This window comes from Abramis brama, assembly GCF_963993115.1.
Source record: "Abramis brama genome assembly, chromosome: 1".
NCBI lineage: Eukaryota > Metazoa > Chordata > Actinopteri > Cypriniformes > Leuciscidae > Abramis > Abramis brama.
Window position 1 is genome coordinate 45,988,793 of NC_139963.1, and position 20,004 is coordinate 46,008,796.

The 20,004-nt window shown below is 36.9% G+C and overlaps 1 protein-coding gene across 11 annotated transcripts in view; it reads left to right on the forward strand.

Moving 5' to 3' along the window:
* Positions 1-20,004, forward strand: part of rbfox3b (RNA binding fox-1 homolog 3b) — a 293,709-nt gene that overhangs the window by 185,257 nt on the left and 88,448 nt on the right. For 7 of the 11 annotated variants that reach the window (XM_084121924.1, XM_084121925.1, XM_084121927.1 and 4 more), the window contains one exon: positions 476-570. The exons of 3 other annotated variants lie outside the window; for them this stretch is intronic. In XM_084121924.1, the coding sequence (XP_083978050.1) occupies positions 476-570 (95 nt within the window). Of the gene's footprint in view, positions 1-475; positions 571-3,241; positions 3,434-20,004 lie in introns of those variants that run through there. One more of the 11 variants, XM_084121929.1, reaches the window with a different exon arrangement.

Below are 20,004 nucleotides of genomic sequence, written 5' to 3' on the forward strand. Positions count from 1 at the left end.
TTATTACGTCTGACCCAGGATCTGGGTAACACGAAAACTACCCAAACACTGGGTTATTACATCTGACCCAGGATCTGGGTAACACGAAAACTACCCAAACACTGGGTTATTACGTCTGACTCAGGATCTGGGTAACACAAAAACTACCCAAACACTGGGTTGTTACGTCTGACCCAGGATCTGGGTAACACAAAAACTACCCAAACACTGAAAAAATAACCCAAAAAAATTGACCAAAAAGGCTCAACCCAGAATTTGGGTAGAAAAAATAACCCAATTTTTTAGAGTGTATGTTGTCTATGAAAGCCCGTAGACTGATTTTTATGCTCGTTTTTGCCGGAAAATAATTTGTATGACAGTTGAACGAGAAACAACTGAGAACTCAATGAAAGTCTATGATAGAGCAGCATCTGAGCAATGCTATTCTCTTGTGTGTGCAGCTGTCGTGAGTCTTTGTCTTGTGTTTTGTGTTCAGGTGGTGTGTGTAAGTCGACCGGTGTCGCTCAGGTGTACGGGAGGGTCCTGACCGATCACCTGTGGCGATTGGGACTTCCTCTCTTCAGCACACAGGTGAGAGAGGATCTGTGTGTGTGTGTGTTGATACAGTGTGGTTTGTTTGTGCGTCCGTGATTGATATGAACAGGTGGATTTGTGCTTGACTTGATGACATCACTTCCCTAAGCATTCAATCTCAGTGCGAGTGGCGTCGCATGTTCGCGCCAAGCAGGTGTGTGTGTGGAGGGTAAATATGCTTTCGGGATTCAGTTCAACACAGTGATGTGTGTTGATGTGATATATGTGTGTGATGCTGTTTGTTGATGCTGAGAGAAACAACAGGTGCGATTCGTAAAGTTGAAGAGATGTTCACCTGTTAGTTTAAAAATCAAACTAGTCTGAGAGTCTAATTATAGCAGAGTAATCGGAGAGTCAAACTAGAACTACAGTTGACGATCAAACTAGAGTCAAAGATTCAAATTTGAATCAATTAGACAATCAAAGAATCAAACTAGAGGAAAGAAAAATCTGAGTCAAATAATCAAACTAGAGTTGAAGAATCAAACTGTAAGCATGAGTCAGAGATTCAGATTAGAGAATCAAACTAAATCCAGAGAATCAAACTGGAGAATCAGACTAGAGTGAAAGAATCAGATTGTCCAGATTCGTGTGGTGTAAAGCAGGGCACAGACAACAACACGTTTATTTTCCTCGCGTGTTCACATCAGCCGTGAGACGAGTGGAGATCTGAACTTAATGTATTTTTTTTTTTCCTCTTGTAGTCTAATTATCATTTCTAAAAAAATATTCCTCAGAGGTCTAAGAGAGATACTAGAGAGAAGAAAAAAATGACCACAGATAAAAATCCAATTAAAGGAGACGGCGGGCTGCAGAAGAGTGCGCTGGTGTTACAGTACAGGCTGTGTGTGTGTGTGCAGCGTTTATCTGGCACAGCAGCAGATTCTCTGTGTGTGTGTGTGTCTGTGGTTTATACGCTGGTTTTTAAAGTGTGTCCTGCAGGCAGATATTGATGACCTGTTTTTAAAATGTGCTGACGCAGCAGTGATGAAACTACAGCGTCTCATGGACTTCTCACTCACTCCGTTTCTCTTTATATAAAGGGATGAACTGACTTTAGGGGGGATTTGTATAACACATCTAGGCCACATTTCATCCCCACATCTGAAAGAAAAATGCTGAATTATTAATAAAACAAAGCCTATTTTGAAGACCATTAAGACCTTTTTTTTTTTTTGCATTGACATTTTAGCACATTTTCATGCAAAATCTCATTACTGTAATGCAGTAATTTTACTTTTTTCCAGTTATTCTTATAGGTGATTCTCATTACTGTAATGCAGTATTTTTTTATTAATACCAATGCTTTTATACATTTTTAGCACTGTATTACAGTAAAAATGAAAGGCACAACAAATGCAACCACAGTGTATAAATGCTTATAATTTTTTTTTTTTTTCACATTACAGTAATAGCATACATTAATAATATTTTGTCAAATGTGCGTAATGGTCATGAATATAAAATATTTTCTTGCAAAACTTTTGTAAAATATGTTAATGTGTATAAGTTTTTTTTTTTTTTTTTTTGCATTACATTTATAAATATTTGGGTTAAATGTTGTCATGAAAATAATCACAGTGCAAAAAAAAAAAAAAAAAAGTAATGGCCCTTAAAATATCTTCCTGCAAAATATAAAATGTTTTTTTACAAAATATGTTAAATATTTTTTTTTACATTACAGTAATGGGATTTTTTTTTTTTTTTTTTTTTTTTTTTGCTTTGCGTTAATGAAAAATTGGGTAAAAAATTTTCATGAACATAATTATTAATAATAATAATAATAATAATAATAATAAAAATTTTGTTGTTGTCCACATTACACTAATGGGGAGAAAAGAAAGAAGAACATTTTTTTTTTTTTTTTTTTGCATTACGTTAATAAAATTGTGGGTTTAATGTGCTTAATTGTCATACAAATTATGTAATAATTTAACAACAAAAATAATAATATAATAAATACATTTTCGTTCAAAACAAAATGTTTTCTTGCAAAATAAATGCAAAATATAGTATATAATTTTATCACAATTATTTGTTTTTTATCACAAATTTGGGTTTAATGTCATAATGTAAAAAAATAAATAATTGCACCGTAAAAAAATATTTTTCAAAGCTGTAATTAAAACAAAGATTATTGGAGTACGTTTTACACGAAAATAATATCTCAGTCCTTCTACTTCAACATTTCATGTTTACTTTTTTCAGTGTGCTTACTGTAAATTCACTTTTTATTAAATAATAAAAATAAAAAAAATCTTGAAAAAAACAAAACAAACTATATTATTATTTTCCTTTCATTATGAGTAGAAATGTGAGATGCTTCGCAGTGAAAGAAATCCGGCTCGGTCCTCCATCTTTATATGTTCTTCTCTGCTTTATGTTGTTTGCTTGTGGTGCTTGTTGGGTTTCAGACGGCGTATTTTGAGAGGATTGTGGGTAGAGCCTGTTCACTCACATCCGCCATCAATACTGTCATCAGAGAAAACCCCCTCGCTCGCTCTCTCTCTCTCTCTCTCTCTCTCTCTCTCTCTCTCTCTCTCTCTCTCTCTCTCTCTCTCTCCCCCCCGCTGGAGAACGCTGTGATCCTGGTTCAGACTCAGTCTTAAAGTAAAGCTGCTGTGAGACGAGAGCAAAGGAAGGAGTAAAAGAGTATCAGACACACTGACGCCGCTTCTCCAGGTGTTTCCCGAGAAACTAGACGCTCAAACATCAGGAAAGTCAGAGGCGAGGAGAGGAGGAGAAGTGTTGGAGGAGACGGGAGGAGAATCCAGCTGTCCTGAACTCAAGAGAGACAGAGAGAGAGAGAGAGAAATATCTGTTGAGGGTTTTCCTGGCTGAAATGATGATGTACTTTTGGGTGAGTATGAAGATCGACGCATTTGCTGCATGTCTGGAGAAACGCGATGTTCATGTTCACTGCGCTTGTGTTTGATCCACTGTGAACTGCTCACTTCTGTTTGGCTCGGGACAGGGAGTTTAGGATGAACCTCATGGAGTTAGACTTTGTCAGAGTAAGAGTATAGAGCTTTAAATTTAATGTGGAGCGACTCAAATCATTTGATGAATGAAATGTTTGAGGTCATATTGAGATTGGCATCTGAGCACAGTTTGAGACATTATTGAGGTTTCTTTGAAACTCTACATGAGATCTGCAAGCGACTCCATTTGCTCCGTCTTGGAGAGAGATTTGAGACATCAATGAGATTTCCCTTGTGATTTATTATTTTCTACGGGCGATTCAGAAAACTGTTATTGCTCCGATGTTGCTCTTTCATGGCTGTTTCATGGCTGAAAGTATGTGTCTTGGTATCAACTTTATCTCAAATGTTTTTCCAAAAATCAAAAGAAATACAAATTAAGATCTCTTATAAAACTCTAGAAGAGACATATATGTGATCTGGTAGGCAGTCTCCATTCAGTCTCATTGACGTCTTGGAGAAAGATTTGAGACATTAGTGAGATTTCCGTTTGGGGTTTTTCTTTTCTATGGCCGTTTTAGGAAAATGTGATGTTGCACTTTCATGGCTTAGAGAACTTGTGTTGTTTCTTGGTATCAACATTATCTCAAATGTTTCTCCAAAATTGTAAAAGAAATACAAATCAATAACTCTTCTGAAACTCTAGAAGAGACATATGTGAGATCTGTTTTTCTTTCTTTTTTTGCTCTTCATTCAGTCTCATTGACGTCTTGGAGAAAGATTTGAGACCTCAGTGAGATTTCCTTTTCTGGTTTTTATTTTCTATGGCCCATTTCGAAAAATGTTATGTTGCTCTTTCACAGCTCAGGGAACTTAATGTATATCTTGGTATCAACATAGTCTCAGATGTTTCTGTTTAAATCAAATTTGAGATCTCATCTGAAGCTCTAGAAGAGAAATGTGAGATCTGTGAAAAAGGCAACTCCATTTGCGCTCTATTCAATCTCATCGATGTCTTGGAGGAACATTTGAGACCTCATTTTTCTTTTCTATGGGCATTTATGGAAATGTTATTGCTCAGATGTTGCTCTTTCATTTCTCAGGGAACTTGTGTTGTTTCTTGGTATCAACATTATCTCAAATGTTTCTCCAAAAATCAAAAGAAATACAAATTAAGATCTCTTCTGAAACTCTAGAGGAGACATGTTTTGAGATATTTGCTCTCCATTGAGTCTCAGAGATGATGAGATGATGTCTTGGAGAGAGATTTGAGACATCAGTGAGATTTCCTTTGTGATTTTTCTTTTCTGTGGTGATTTAGGAAAATGTTATTGCTCAGATGTTTCTCTTTCATAACTCAGGGAACTAAATGTGTGTCTTGGTATCAACATAGTCTTAGATGTTTCTCTTAACATCAAATTTGAGATCTCTTCTGAAGCTCTAGAGGAGAAACCTGGGATCTGTGAAAAAGACGACTCCATTTGCGCTCCATTCAATCTCATCGATGTCTTGGAGAAACATTTGAGACCTCGACGAGATCTCCTTTCTCCTTTTTCTTTTCTATGGGTGATTTATGGAAATATTATTGCTCAGATGTTGCTCTTTCATTTCTCAGGGAACTTAATATGTTTCTCAGTATTAACATGAGCTCAGATTTTTCTCCTAAAATCTCCTTCTGAAATAGTGTGAGATTATGGGTGTTGTTCTCAGTGGAGAAATCGTAAGAATTTCTAACAAAAGTCTCTTTTTGATCTCCATTCGCGCTCATTGGTGTTTAGGAGAAACAACCGAGACACAGAAGACATCTGGTGTGTGATTTCTTGTTCATCCAGGAGTGTGTTTCTGTGAGTTCATCTCTGAGCTCAATACGAGTGGACGTATTTCTCAGATGTGTTTCGTTCAGTCTCAGTGAGCTTCAAATGAGTTCATCTTTGTTCACTTCTCTGTATTCTGTGAACTTCGTCGAGTGGTCAGGATTATGTGACGGAGTGAGGTGTTTCCGTACGGTCATAGACGTTCACTGATGATCAAGTGTCCACATCAGTGAGAAGAACATGAGTGCTGACCGCAGGAGTGAAGATCACGTGTGTGTGTGTGTGTGTATTTATAGAATCAGCACAATCGTCCTGTAAACCTCCTGTGCTGTATTTAATAGTGTGTGTTTAGCGTTCAGACTCTGTGCTGCTTCTCATGGTCTCTGTGTGTTGTTTTTTCTGTAAATCCTGTGCACTGATTCTGATTCCGTGTGTGTTTGTGATTTGTCCGTCACACTCTTCGCTGCAGTTTAACTCATTAATTTGGAAAAGAAAACTCTGAATGAGAGAGACTGAAGTCACACAATTTATCTAGTGTAAATATGAAAGTCTCTATGTACTGTGTGTGTGTTACTTTTTTTGTGATTTATGCATTCAGTGTTTTTGGGTGTGTTCACACTTTGGTTGGATCAGGTTTGGTTGGATGAAAATAAACCCTGGTGCGATCGCTCTGTTAGTGCGGTTCACTTGAATAAGTTTGCCTCGAATCATGTGTGTTGTTGAAGAGAGTTTGTGCTGATAACTGATCAGACGCTTCAGAAAACATCCCACAGACTTTCCACAGACAAACACCACTGGGATTTTCCACAGAAAATGTCAAAATCCTGTTTCGGAAATGCATTGTCGTCACAAAATACGTTGCACTCTCTGTAATGATTTACACTATACAGTCCACACCTTTAATGCATAGACTGCTGAATGATGGATTAATCATTACTTTAATCACGTTTGGCTTTCTTACAAAGCTTTGCTGATTAACTTTATTGATTTTAATTGATGCCTTGAGGAACACACATGCAAATATTTAAATTCAAATTTAGATCCAAAGAATCTTTTTCTTCCTCTTTCCTTTTTTTAAATGAATGCATTGTAGTGGATAGTGAAATAAAAGCGTCATGAAGAGTTCATCACACATTCATCCCATAATGCACCTACACACGAGTTACATTTGAATTATTCTAATCAATTATAGTTACTGAATGGAAACACTTGGAGTTTAAGTCAAGCATCACTATTATTGCTTATAGTTAGTTTAAGAGATGTGATCAAACCTATGAACCTCTCCATAATAACTGTATTTTTATTATAATTTCATTGAAATATGTGTTGTTTGTTTGCTAAGAATAAAGTTATTTGAAATAATAAAAAAAAATGTTTGAAAGAAAACCAACTGTCTAAATGCAGGAGGTTTGAATTATATAGAGATTTTCAGAATTTGTTTGTTTATGTGCAAAAAAAAACAATGATGCAGAGCTAAAATCTAGACACAGAAGAAGCTGAAACATAAGAGAGCTTTTAGTTGCTTCACACGTTTTGATCACAGCATCATCCCCAGACTTCCATTTGTGTTGTTTCAGACTTTATTTGAATCATGTGGAATACAGTCAGAATAAGGAATGAGTAAATGTGAGCAGCTTCTGGCTGTTAGTGCCTTTAAAGTCGGCATGGAACAGAAGTTGCGCTGGTCTTTTCTTCTCTATTGTGTCGTATATCCGTGTGAAACACTTCTGGAACAAGAACAAATGTAGGGCGGGGCTTGATTTTGTCTGTGAGGAATTGATTGGATGGTTGTGGTTTGCTATTGGCTGATCTCATGTGAGTGACAGGTTGCCCCGCCCTCGTCATCAGAGAAGAGAAGAGATGTTGCAAGAGGATGGGAAGTGATTCTGATTTAAGATTACAAGGAACATGAATTAAAAAATAATGACGTGCACGGATAAATCATAAATAGATGTTTGAAGTATATTGCAAACTGCAGTTCATCGACTGGCCGCTAGAGACAGGCTGCGAAAGAGAGTCAATCCCATAGACCCCCATGTTAAAATACCCAACTTTACAGCATAAAAAAATACGTTTACAGCCTGGTTCAAAAAGTGGTTTTGGTCTATATTGCTAATTTTGCCCTTCATGACAACTGTGAGGGGGTGATTTTTTTTTTTTATAACTCATCCTTTTAAATTCTATTAAGCCTTAAAGTTGTGCATAAGGTGGTTCATGTAGGTTGTCTACAAACCGAAAGGTTGGTGGTTCAATCCCCGGTTCCACCTGACCAAGTGTCGAGGTGTCCATGAGCAAGACACCTAACCCCAGCTGCTCCCGACGAGCTGGATGGCGCCTTGCATGGCTGACACCGCCGTCGGTGTACAAATGAGTGAGTGAATGGGTAAATGGGTAAATGTGAGGCTATGTAAAGCGCTTTGGTGGCCATAGGTCTGTGAAAGCGCTATATAAATGCAGTCCATTTACCATAATTAAGGGAGTGGCCACTTGAGTGACAGGTGGATTGCTGCTGATGTCACTACTAGCCGTTTGTCTGGTGTCTGTAAGCGTCACGTCACCTCAGCTAATCTGCCTCGCGTCCCATTTTCGGTTATCCGGGAGTGACGCGCTGCCAAGATGGCGACGGCCGGCTCCGCCCACTTTGGCGTCAAAAATGAAACCCACGGGTGCCGTCCGTCATGGACACTACGTCAATTGTTTTATACAGTCTATGGTATATTGCGGTTCTTCTCATCGAGACTGCAGTGAGTGTGTGAGTGTCGAGGTGAAGTGTGTACAGGTGTGTGGTGTTACCTGTCTCTCCATGGGTCTCTGGGGAGGCCAGCAGCACTGCAGTGCAGTGTGGGAATTGAGCGCATTCGCTCCTCATTAGAATATTTATTCAGGAAACAGATGTTCAGTTTGAGGGCGACACCTTGGGCTCTCTGTCCCCTGCTGTTCACACACACACACACACACACACACACACACACACACTCTGAGGGGCTCAAACCCTCCGCAGCAGCATTAATCTCTCTGAATGGAGCTCCATCTGCTGAAGAGAAAACACTCAGGTGATCGAGTCACACCAGACATTACTGAGACAAAACATGAGATCAGATTTAACCCTGATGGGCATCAGAGAGAGAGAGAGAGAGAGAGAGAGAGAGAGAGAGAGAGAGAGAGAGGGAGAGAAAGAGGGCTGGTGTTTGTGTCCTGCTCTGAATGTGATGAATAATTGACGAGAACAGAGGCTTTACTGTGGAACAACGGATGATGGTAATAGAGGAGAAAAAGAGAGAGAGAGATGGAACGTAGAAACAAGAGGACAGAAAGAGTGTTAAAAACTCCTTAAATATCTATCCATCTCTCTCTCTCTCTCTCTCTCTCTCTCTCTCTCTCTCTATCATTCTCTCGTTCTCTCGTTCTATCTATCTATCCATCTATCTATCTATCTATCTATCTATCTATCTATCTATCTATCTATCTATCTATCTATCTATCTATCTAGTTCTCATTCTATCTATCTATCTATCTATCTATCTATCTATCTATCTATCTATCTATCTATCTATCTATCTATCTACTTCTCATTCTATATATCTATCTAGTTCTCATTCTATCTATCTATCTATCTATCTATCTATCTATCTATCTATCTATCTATCTATCTATCTATCTATCTATCTATCTATCTATCTATCTACTTCTCATTCTATCTATCTACTTCTCATTCTATCTATCTATCTATCTATCTATCTATCTATCTATCTATCTATCTATCTATCTATCTATCTATCTATCTATCTATCTAGTTCTCATTATATCTATCTATCTATCTATCTATCTATCTATCTATCTATCTATCTATCTATCTATCTATCTAGTTCTCATTCTATCTATCTATCTATCTATCTATCTATCTATCTATCTATCTATCTATCTATCTATCTATCTATCTATCTATCTATCTCATTCTCTCATTATCGTTCTATTCTCTCTACTAAATATCTACAATACTAAATAATACCTGAATTCTGTTATATAATATCTGAAAGTATAAATATTAAATGTGTATGATTTATAAAGTGTATACTGCAATTAAGTTCAAACTGCACAGACCGTGATAGAAACACTTTTCAACCCTTTCTTCCCCGTTTGAGAATCATCACAGCAGATTTAACGTCCATCACGAGAAGCGTTTTCCACATCACAGCGTGTCGTGTTTGAATATGTGAGCGAGATTCCAGGTCAATCCGGAGTGATTCCCAGAGGATGCGACCCACACACGCTCCTCGTCTGTTTTAAACATTAGAAACATCAGCCAGATTCCAGTATAGTTTGAGGCGCCGGGGTTAAACACCATTAATTATCTGTATTTTTAACATATGGCTCGTTGTGTGTAATTTTCCCCTGCAGGATGTGAGTGGAATGAGATTAGAGGATGATTGTGTTTTGACCACGTCTCAGCTCCCACACCTGCCTCATATTGATTAACCACTAACAGCATCTTCTCACTGCGAGATTTTCATACACACGTCCACCGAGAGCCACGGCCGCTCAGGGGAAATCACATTCTGAGAGCGTCGACTTGTGTGCAGAAATTCACCTCTGCGATCGCACCTGCCGTCATTAGATTCTCATGCATATGGCGAACCGGACCGATCTATACACACACACACACACACACACAGAGAGAGAGAGAGAGAGAGAGAGAGAGAGAGAGAGAGAGAGAGACATCGCTAACAATATGAATCACCATAGAGTCTGATCGTCTGATGCGTTACTCGCCATCTTGGTGTGGGGCCATTAACTGGCGCTCCACAGGGACCGATAACATCGACCCGCGTTTCATCCATTGGCACAGATTTACCATAATGTGTTACAGTGATTTTAGCACAGTGGCAGCCAAACATTACTTAATTTGGCCAAACAATGTTGGAACTTTGGTGAATGCTCAGATGAATGTGCTTAAAGGATTAGTTCACTTCCTGATGAAATTTCCTGATAATTTACTCTCCCCAACGTCATCCAAGATGTTCCTGTCTTTCTTTCTTCAGTCGAAAAGAAATTAAGGTTATTGAGGAAAACATTCCAGGATTTTTCTCCATATAGTGGACTTCAATGGGGTCCAACAGTTTGAAGGTCCAAATGCAGTGCAAATGTTTCAGTGCAGCTTCAAAGGCTCGACACGATCCCAGCCGAGGAATAAGAGTCTTATCGAGTCAAACCAGCGCTCATTTTCTAAAAACAAACAAACATTTATATACTTTTTAACCACAAATGCTCGTCTTGCACTGGCTGTGATGCGCTACACATTATGTAATCACGTCGAAAGGTCAAGTGTGACGTAGGCGTAAGTACCGACCTAGTGTTTACAAAGCGAACATGCAAAGATTTATTAAAAATAATAATTAAATAAAAGGTAAAACAACAATGTTGGACGATTTTGAAAATGGAGGAGAAATTGAGATGGAGTTTTTCGCCCAACTCTACTTTTTTTTTTAACCGGAACACACGTGTACTTCTGCCTACGTCACACTTGACCTTTCAACCTGATTACGTAATGTGTGGCGCATCACAGCCAGTGCAAGACATGCATTTGTGGTTAAAAAGTATATAAATGTATATAAATAAAGTATAGTATATAAATGTTTATTTTTTTATATAAAATGAGCTATGGTTTGGCTAGATAAGACTCTTATTCCTCGGCTGGGATCGTGTAGAGCCTTTGAAGCTGCATTGAAACTGCAATTTGGACCTTCAACCCGTTGGACCCCATTGAAGTCCACTATATGGAGAAAAATCCTGGAATGTTTTCCTAAAAAAACTTTTTATTTTCAACTGAAGAAAGAAAGACATGAACATCTTGGAAGACGTGGGGGTGAGAAAATTATCAGGAAATTTTGTTGAATTGCCTGTTGAGCATCAGCGATATGTTTTTCCTGATCTGTCCTCTTTAAACTGAGTGTGAGGGTCTGGTGTCAGATGAATGATGTCATATGTGAGCCTCGTCCAGCATCCCAGCCTTGTGTTTTCCTTCAAAAGCGTTTGACCATTAAGGGTCGTAAAGCTGTTTAATTTGCTTTATACGGTCACGCCGGGGGCCAGTAAAGCCCTGTGGTGATGCGCTGACTGTGTGTGTGTGTGAGAGGGCTGTAAAATGTGAGCACAGAGTGACATTAGTGTTATGGGATATTGACCAATTTTTGGAGAGTTTATGGTGCTAATCAAGGGCTGCATCCGAGGCCGAGATGAATGTGTGTGTTGTGAGCAGAAAGTCACGGCGGGAGTGTGTTATTTTTTTACTGAGAGACTGACTCAACAGTCACTTCATGTTGTGTTTTTTACACCGCGATTTTTGAGTTGGTCTTTATGAAGACGTCCCGCGCTGATGAAGCTGTCCGCGTATATTTAGTGCTTTAATAAACGAGACGCGGCGTGTCACGTCCCTGAAGAGCTTCTCAAACTACAGTAGATGCTGATGATATTTAAAAACGTCTTCACACTTTCTTACACAGTCATTAGTTTGTGGAGTGTTGAGATGAAGGGAACGTGAGATTCACAGATACTGAGCGAGATCCCGCAGATTCACTTTTTGGCTCTTTTCTCATCAGTTTCTGGTCAAATTCAAGAGTATTTGGAGTTTAGTCGAACTAGGGAGACACATCATATCCAAAAGTTGTGGCTTTGACTCATTACAGCATGATAGTTTTGAAAAGTTATGGAAAATAAAACTATATAAAGTAAGTAATAAATAAAGTAAAAAAAAGTAATAAAACAAAGGGTTGGGAAGTTTCTAGTCCAGTTTCTAGTCTCTCTCTCTCTCTCTCTCTCTCTCTCTCTCTCTCTCTCTCTCTCTCTCTCTCTCCATATATATATATATATATATATACACACACACACACACACACACACACACAGGCTGCTTTTGCACTCAGACCCACAAACACAAAAACATTTCAACCGGAAGAACGAGAGAAAGTGTGTGTGTGTGTGTGTGTGTGTTTCCTCTGAATAACTTTGCCATTTCCACTCAAATCTTCAGTTGCCCTGAATGTTCCTCTCGGCTGCGCACAATACGGCTCTTTTTAAACCAGTCACTTGGTCTTTCCTTGTTGCACATTAAATTTTAACGTGTCGTACCCATAAGGAGGAAACAACGTCTAAAAATAGTGTCTGGCATTAGATTGTGAGGTTAAAGCGTGAGATGCAGGACTGGATGTTGTGTGTGTGTGTGAATTTAAAGTTCTTTCTATCTATCTATCTATCTATCTATCTATCTATCTATCTATCTATCTATCTATCTATCTATCTATCTATCTATCTATCTATCTATCGTTCTATCTATCTATCTATCGTTCTATCTATCTATCTATCTATCTATCTATCTATCTATCTATCTATCTATCTATCTATCGTTCTATCTATCTATCGTTCTATCTATCTATCGTTCTATCGTTCTATCTATCGTTCTATCGTTCTATCTATCGTTCTGTCTATCGTTCTGTCTATTATTTTTTCATTATCTGTCTTTCTATCTATCTATCCACCCATATTATATAAATAATCATCTTAAAACAAATGTTTCTGTGAAGCATCTAATGTGTCGGAGAGTTTTGTGCAGTATTCTGTGTTTGTGTGTCATTTTGAGGAAATCTGCAGTTGTTTTCTTCGACTTTTCTTGTACTTTATACAGCAGATGTCTCGTCTTCCTGCTCAACCATGAACAAACACTCTGAGTGACTGTAGTTTCACTCACACACACACACACACACACACACACACACACACACACACACACACACACACACACACACACACACTCTCTCAGACTCAGTGAGGGAATGTGTGTTGGGCTTATTCAGTGTCCTAATGGAGAGAGAAAGAGATGATATAGAGGGTATATAGTTTCTGTTGTGTAGTGATGTGTCTCAGGGTGTGTCTGAGAGCAGATGGATGAGGAACCATCTGCTGAAAACGGACACACACACACTCTCTCACAAAAACACACTAATCAATGTTAATGAGCACATACCATAGACTTGCATTGTTTATATATGAAGCTAAATATAACGACTTCAGACTTCAATAGCTGAAGTGAAGCTAAATACAATGACTCAAACTAAAACAAAAGTATTTATTTATGAATCTTTTTGTTTTACATCACCAAATGTTCTTAAATTGAGGTTTTGTCTGATTCTTTTTCTTTTTTTAGTATGACCACATGATCCTGGGAGTCTCTTCTTCATGATTTATTTTGAAACCTTCATATTTTCATGGCTTTTGCTTACTAAACGTTCACACAAAATGACAGTTACAGGCTTTTACCATTTGAGTTAGACGCGAAGAGGCTATACTTGTACTTGTCAACATGAATGATGCTGCTACATTGACAATATAAAATTCTGAATTAAAATAGCTGGTCTTCCCATCCCTATCCAGAACGTCGAATCCATGACCATATTCAAGAAACAGCTGAAAACTCATCACTTTTATTCCTCATTTGTAAGTCGCTTTGGATAAAAGCATCTGCTAAATGAATAAATGTAAATGTTAAGCTACCAGTCAAACGTTTTGACACGTTTACTCATTATTTATTACTATTATACTACATTTTAGATCAGGTATTCTTTTGTCAGGTGAACCACCTGAAATATTTTCTTGAAGTACCCCATAGTATTTTAAGTTAAAATTTAAATAATTAAACAATGCACTTGCATGTTCACAGTTCTCTGATGACGCTTAATGGTCACATGATATGCAGTGCTTATTTAGATTTTTTTATTTATTATTTTTGTTCATATTTTTTATTTATTCGAATGGCTTTTTTAATTTAAATGTTTTGTAAAGAAATGTATATGTAAACTCGATCTTAGTTCTGCATTTGATAGTATTGACCACAACTTTCTTTTAAATAGACTTGAAAATTGTGTTGGCATTAGTGGAATTGCATTAGCATGGTTTAAATCATACTTATCTGACCGTTATCAGTTACGAGCAGTAAATGAAGAGATGTCTTATCGATCTAAAGTTAATATGGCGTACCACAAGGCTCAGTACTAGGACCATCACTACCGTGACCGTGACCTACTGCGACAGAAGTGAATCAATCAAAACTAACTTTAGCTGGACAATAACTTTATTCTAGAGCTGCTGTAAAGCCAAAACAATCTCTGTTACTTTAATGTCCTATTATCACTGTAAAGCTGCTTTGAAACAATCTATATTGACTATATTGACTACTTGACTTAAACATCACATCTATATTTGTCTGCACAACCCATTTGAAGCATTTAAGCAGAAGCCTTTAGATCAAAAGGTTTTTGTAAACTGTTTGTAAAGAAATGTATTCATAAACACAACATTTAAATTTGTCTACATAACTTATTTGAAACATTTAAAGGACAACTTCAGTGAAAAATGAAGTTTTCGATAGATTTCACAAACGTAATTCCTATTGACCAGAGCTCACTTAGCACGGCGTTCGTGGCTCGATTAGTCGAGACTGTTTTCCAAGATGGATCCTGCATGTAAATGCGTAATGTACTGTCTTTATAAAGTATCTTCTTATTAAACTGTCTGTACACTTACACAGTTCTCAATGCTTCGGTTTGTATGTAAGGACCCTCATTATGTTACCGTGTTAGTGTGAGGCTATTTTGAGCCTTGTTAGTGGTATTAACTAGCGATTTATTTTTACTTACTCTATGCCCCATATACTAGTGTTATGAGCTAATATGTTTTTAAAGATTAAACTCTATACATTCGATTTTCATGAAAACGCATTGCAGGGAACGATCGACTCGGTAACCATGTGTTAATTACCCCTAGGTTCATTTTTCACTGGAGTTGTCCTTTAAGCAGAAGCATCTAGGTTTTTAAGCTCATGAGAAGCACTGCGACTGGTGGTGTGTGTCTCATTTCAAGTGTAGAACTACTAAATATCACCATACTTTCCCCAGTTTATTAATCACAGTACATTAAGACAATTGTTTTGTATTACAAGATGTTCTATAAAGGTTCAAATTATGCATTATCTAATTAAAAATGACCCAATTTGTGTAGATTTTCAGAAGATTAATCTGAACATTGGATAAAGCCAAGTTCAAAATGTTCCATTTTGTTGACATATTAGAGCTTAAGGTTTTTACAGAGGGATTTTGGATATCAACTTTTTATCACTCTATAAATCAGAAAATACTGTCAGCAGCCAGAAAAAAACATGCTTTTAGGAATAAAATGTTCTATAAATCAGTGAGAATGATATATAAAGAAACCCCTCAGTAAAAACCTTCAGAATATAGTCAGGAATAAAACTGTAAAGTTTGGTGTATATAAGTGATTCTGAAGTGGAGAAAAATACACTTTATTAAAATAAATTTGAAATCTACAGACACAAATAGATAAGTCTAATAAAATAAACACTTAAATGTGTATTTTGCATGCTTTCTTTTCACTAGACTGGAAGAAGACATTGAAGCAAAACAGACCAAAATCTTGCCTTAAACACAATGACAATGGTGAGAGTTGCTGAAGAGTTTGATGCGTTTTTAGACAAAATAATAATACAATAAAAATAACACAAATGATATGTTATTATAGTTTTCATTTGTTTTTATTTCAGTAATTTACATTTTTTGGAATTTAGTTTCAGTTTGGTTTATATTTAATTCAAATCCATTGTTTCATACAGCCTAGTTACATGCAAAAGCACATCCTGTCAAATCAGCCAATAGAATCACTGCTGTCCAAGATCTGACAGACAGGTGATTGAGAAGGTTTCATGCAGAAATCCCATCGTCCAGTTTCAGATGCCGCCACATGAAGATCAAGAACATCTTTAGTTTTTAGTTTAGTTTTTAACTTGCATTAACAAATTTGAGTTTATTAAGGACACCATGAAACCACAAAATGGACTATTCTTATATATATATATATATATATATATATATATATATATATATATTTGGGAATATTGCAGTATTTATTATAAATTTATTATAATTCATTATTTATGTTCCTCGCAATCTTTCCTCGTAAACTTCCCAACCCTCTTATTTTCTCTGATGACAAGGGCGGGGCAACCTGTCAATCACATGAGATCAGCCAATAGCAAACCACAACCATCAAATCAATTCACTGTGGTCAAGATCTGTTCACAAAATCAAGCCCCGCCTACATTTGTTCTTGTTTTAAAAAAATATATATATGTTATTAACAAAAAATAATATGTTACAAATACAACAGTATACAAAAAAACAAAATGTAACGGAGTTGCACACTAGGGGGATTAATGTAGATCTACATAAAGAAACATTTACAAAAAACTGCTTTTTTGCTTCATAGAAAATCAAATTGAGACATTTGTTCTCGTTCCAGAAGCCGTTTCACACGGATATACGTCACTATTGGAAAGAAAAAACCAGTGCAACCTCCGTTTCGTGCTGACTTTAAACTGTTAAATCAGTAGTTTCGGTCTTAGATTTGTACCCTGTCTGTTAACATCCCTGACAGGCGAGTGTGTGGTCATGTGATCGTGTGAGTGTGAGATGCCGCAGTTGTGCGGCTCAAATGAAGTGTAACACATCAGTGTCGCAGACAAACCTGCTGCTGAACGGACAGATACACACACTCACACAGAGAGACAGCGTCGCAGTGATGTAATTTGTAGTGGAATCACATTAGTGTGTGTATGTGTGTGTGATGGGCGCCTTACACAGAACATCTGTTACTGACACACACCGTTTGATTGATGCCTCCGCTTATGTGTGAGTGGATGTAAACAGTCTTCAAAAAGAATATCTGCACATGAAAAACATAATAATCAAGGTGATTATTGCCATCAATGATTTTGTCTCGATTTGGCTGTTAAAATACTTATATATCTCAGTTTAATGTGCAGACCGTATAGAAAATATTTGTTTGTGATCTAGTTTCATGCCCTTAGATACAGTATTGCACTGATAAAAACTTCAACAAGCAGAGAAACATTTTCTGAAGGGAACATCAGTGTTTGTTAGATAGCAGATGAATAGTGTTGCTTTGTGTTTTAGTCTTGAATGAGGATGTAATTTTCACAGTGTGTTCAGGGGACAGGCAGCAAGCGGATAGTGAGGAGAAACCTGCTGTGTGTGACAAAAAATGTTTTGGCCTAAAAAACGCGTGGCATCGCTTAGAGCACCTTTAATAAAGTAAAACAGTAAAATTGTGAAATAATATTACAAATTAAAATATCTGTTATATGTTAAAGTGTAATTTATTGCTCTGATCAAAGCTGAATTTTCAGCATCATTACTCCAGTCTTCAGTGTCACATGATCCTTCAGAAATCATTCTGATATGATGATTTGATGCTCAGGAAACATTTATTATTATTATCAATGTTGAAAACTGTTGTGCTGATTCATATTCATGTGGAAACCATGATACATATTTGATGAATATAAAGTTCAAATGAACAGCATTTATTTGAAATAGAATCTTTTGTAACATTATAAATGTCTTTACTTTATGATCTTTATTTAATCAATTAAAGTCCTTGCTGAAGAAAATCATTCATATTTATGTTCGTACTGATCCCAAAACTTTTGAACGGTAGTCTAAAGCAGTTTTGTCGTCTGCCGCTTTAAATGCTTGAGTTCTTTAAAGCGAAATGGTTTCTGATTGACTATCAATGTTTTTATCGTTCATACCTGGAAAAAAAATCGTTCTGAAAGTTATTCAATTGATATCGTTTCCTATGTTGTTATCATTATAGTTGTGGTGTGGACTCTGCTATTATTTAATATCGAGAACGATTTTTAGATCTATATCTTTATCGTTAAAGTTATCGTCCTTGGTGTGAACGGGCCTTTAGAGATTAATCAAACTTGTTTTTCTGTATAAAGCTTATTAATAGCAACAACAACAAAAAAAAAAAAAATTGCACTCCTAAAGCTAAATCTAGAAAATATTGTAAAATGCATGTAAAGCTTTCAGTTGAGACTAATTTGCCAGAAGTGACCTTCCTTTGGTTACAAGGTCACTACACATCCTTAACACGACATTCATCATTTAGCTGAAGCTTCAGTGCAAAACAACTAAAAATAATTCATAGATAAAGTAAAAATATACAAACTGAGGTTATTGTTGTCTTTTAACATCAGTGGAATCTTTCCATTCCATACAAGGTTCTTTATGGTGGAAAAAAGGTTCTTTAAATTATAAAAAATGTTCTTCATACTAAGAAAAAAAAGGTTATTTTAAGAACTGATCACTGAAAGGTTCTTTAGGGAACCAAAAATGGTTCTTCAGTTACATCACCGTGAAAACACCCCTTTTGGAACCTTTATTTTTTTAAGAGTGTATTTAACGTATGTATTTTTTTAGTTGTTTTGCATTGAAGCAAAATGATGAAAGTCATGTTAAGGATGTTTAGTGACTATAATTAGCTTTAAAAGCAGCAGAAGTCTGCAGCATGTCCTCGTTTATGTGTGTGTGTGTGTGTGTGTGTGTGTGTGTGTGTGTGTGTGTGTGTGTGTGTGTGTGTGTGTCCTTGAGTGTGATTTCAGGGGTCTTTTGTGAGTGTTGGGCTCTAAAGGGGGTCGTGGGCAATTAAAGCACACACGCAGCGCTGCTATACGATCACACACACACACACACACACACACACACACACACACACACACACACACACACACACACTGCTCTCATGCACCTCCCACCTCCGCATGTGGATGTTTAAGTGATCTTTATTGTGTGCAGAGTAAACAGAGAGCGAGCGAGGGAAGCCGTGCTCATCCAGCAGGAGCGAGAGACACACAGATAGAGACAGAGAGAGAGACGTGTGTGTGTGCCTGTCTGTGGTTAAATGTGGAAATCTTCATCTTTGAGCTCTATGGCAAACTCTGCATGCGTGCTTCTGTCCGGCTCCGGGATGATGCCTCATTCCCTGCACGCTCCTCCCGCGTTCCTCTACTTATCCGAGGTAAGGATCCTCCCGCTACCTTCGCTTTTATACACTCCTTTCTCGTTTTTTCATTCATGAGCGAGTGAATGAACATGCGTTTTTTTTTCATCCTGACCCCTGACCCCTTCTCTGTTTGGGGTCAGCGCTCCGCTTTTATTCCACATTTCCGTGCTTTTATTCCACGTCCGCTCTGTCGTTTAGACTCAATTTACTTTCTTACATGATCTTTTTGTTACTAGTTGTTTGTATCGAGTGTTGTAGTTTAGTATCAGTTTTGGAATTTCATTGTGAATTCATTCTGGGAATGTTTTACAATCACAAAACGGAAACTGTTTTGAAATGTGCTCCAGACACAATTCTGTCATTCATTTTAGGTCATAATTAGCAGACTTATGCAGATTTTTATGCAATATTATGCAGATACTCTCATGAATTATTCAGGATTTTCCGTGACTTTTCCCTGTTAAATTACTAAACACTGTTTTTAATTAACTTAAATTACTTTGTAGAATAAGTCATTCGATTCTTCACTGGATATTAAAGTCAGCGGGTTTTGTTTTTGAAGATTGTATTAAAGATGCATCGTGCTTTAGTGACCATATAAATATTGGTGAATATATTTTTTATTTTTTTCCCCTGAATATCAGATGAAAACCAGCCGATATTGGGTGCAAATAATATCAATGCTATTATTTTTCTACTCCAATAAGTAAATTAATTTTCTATAGCAGTTTTTAATCTTATGTGCTTATTATACTGTTTGAATT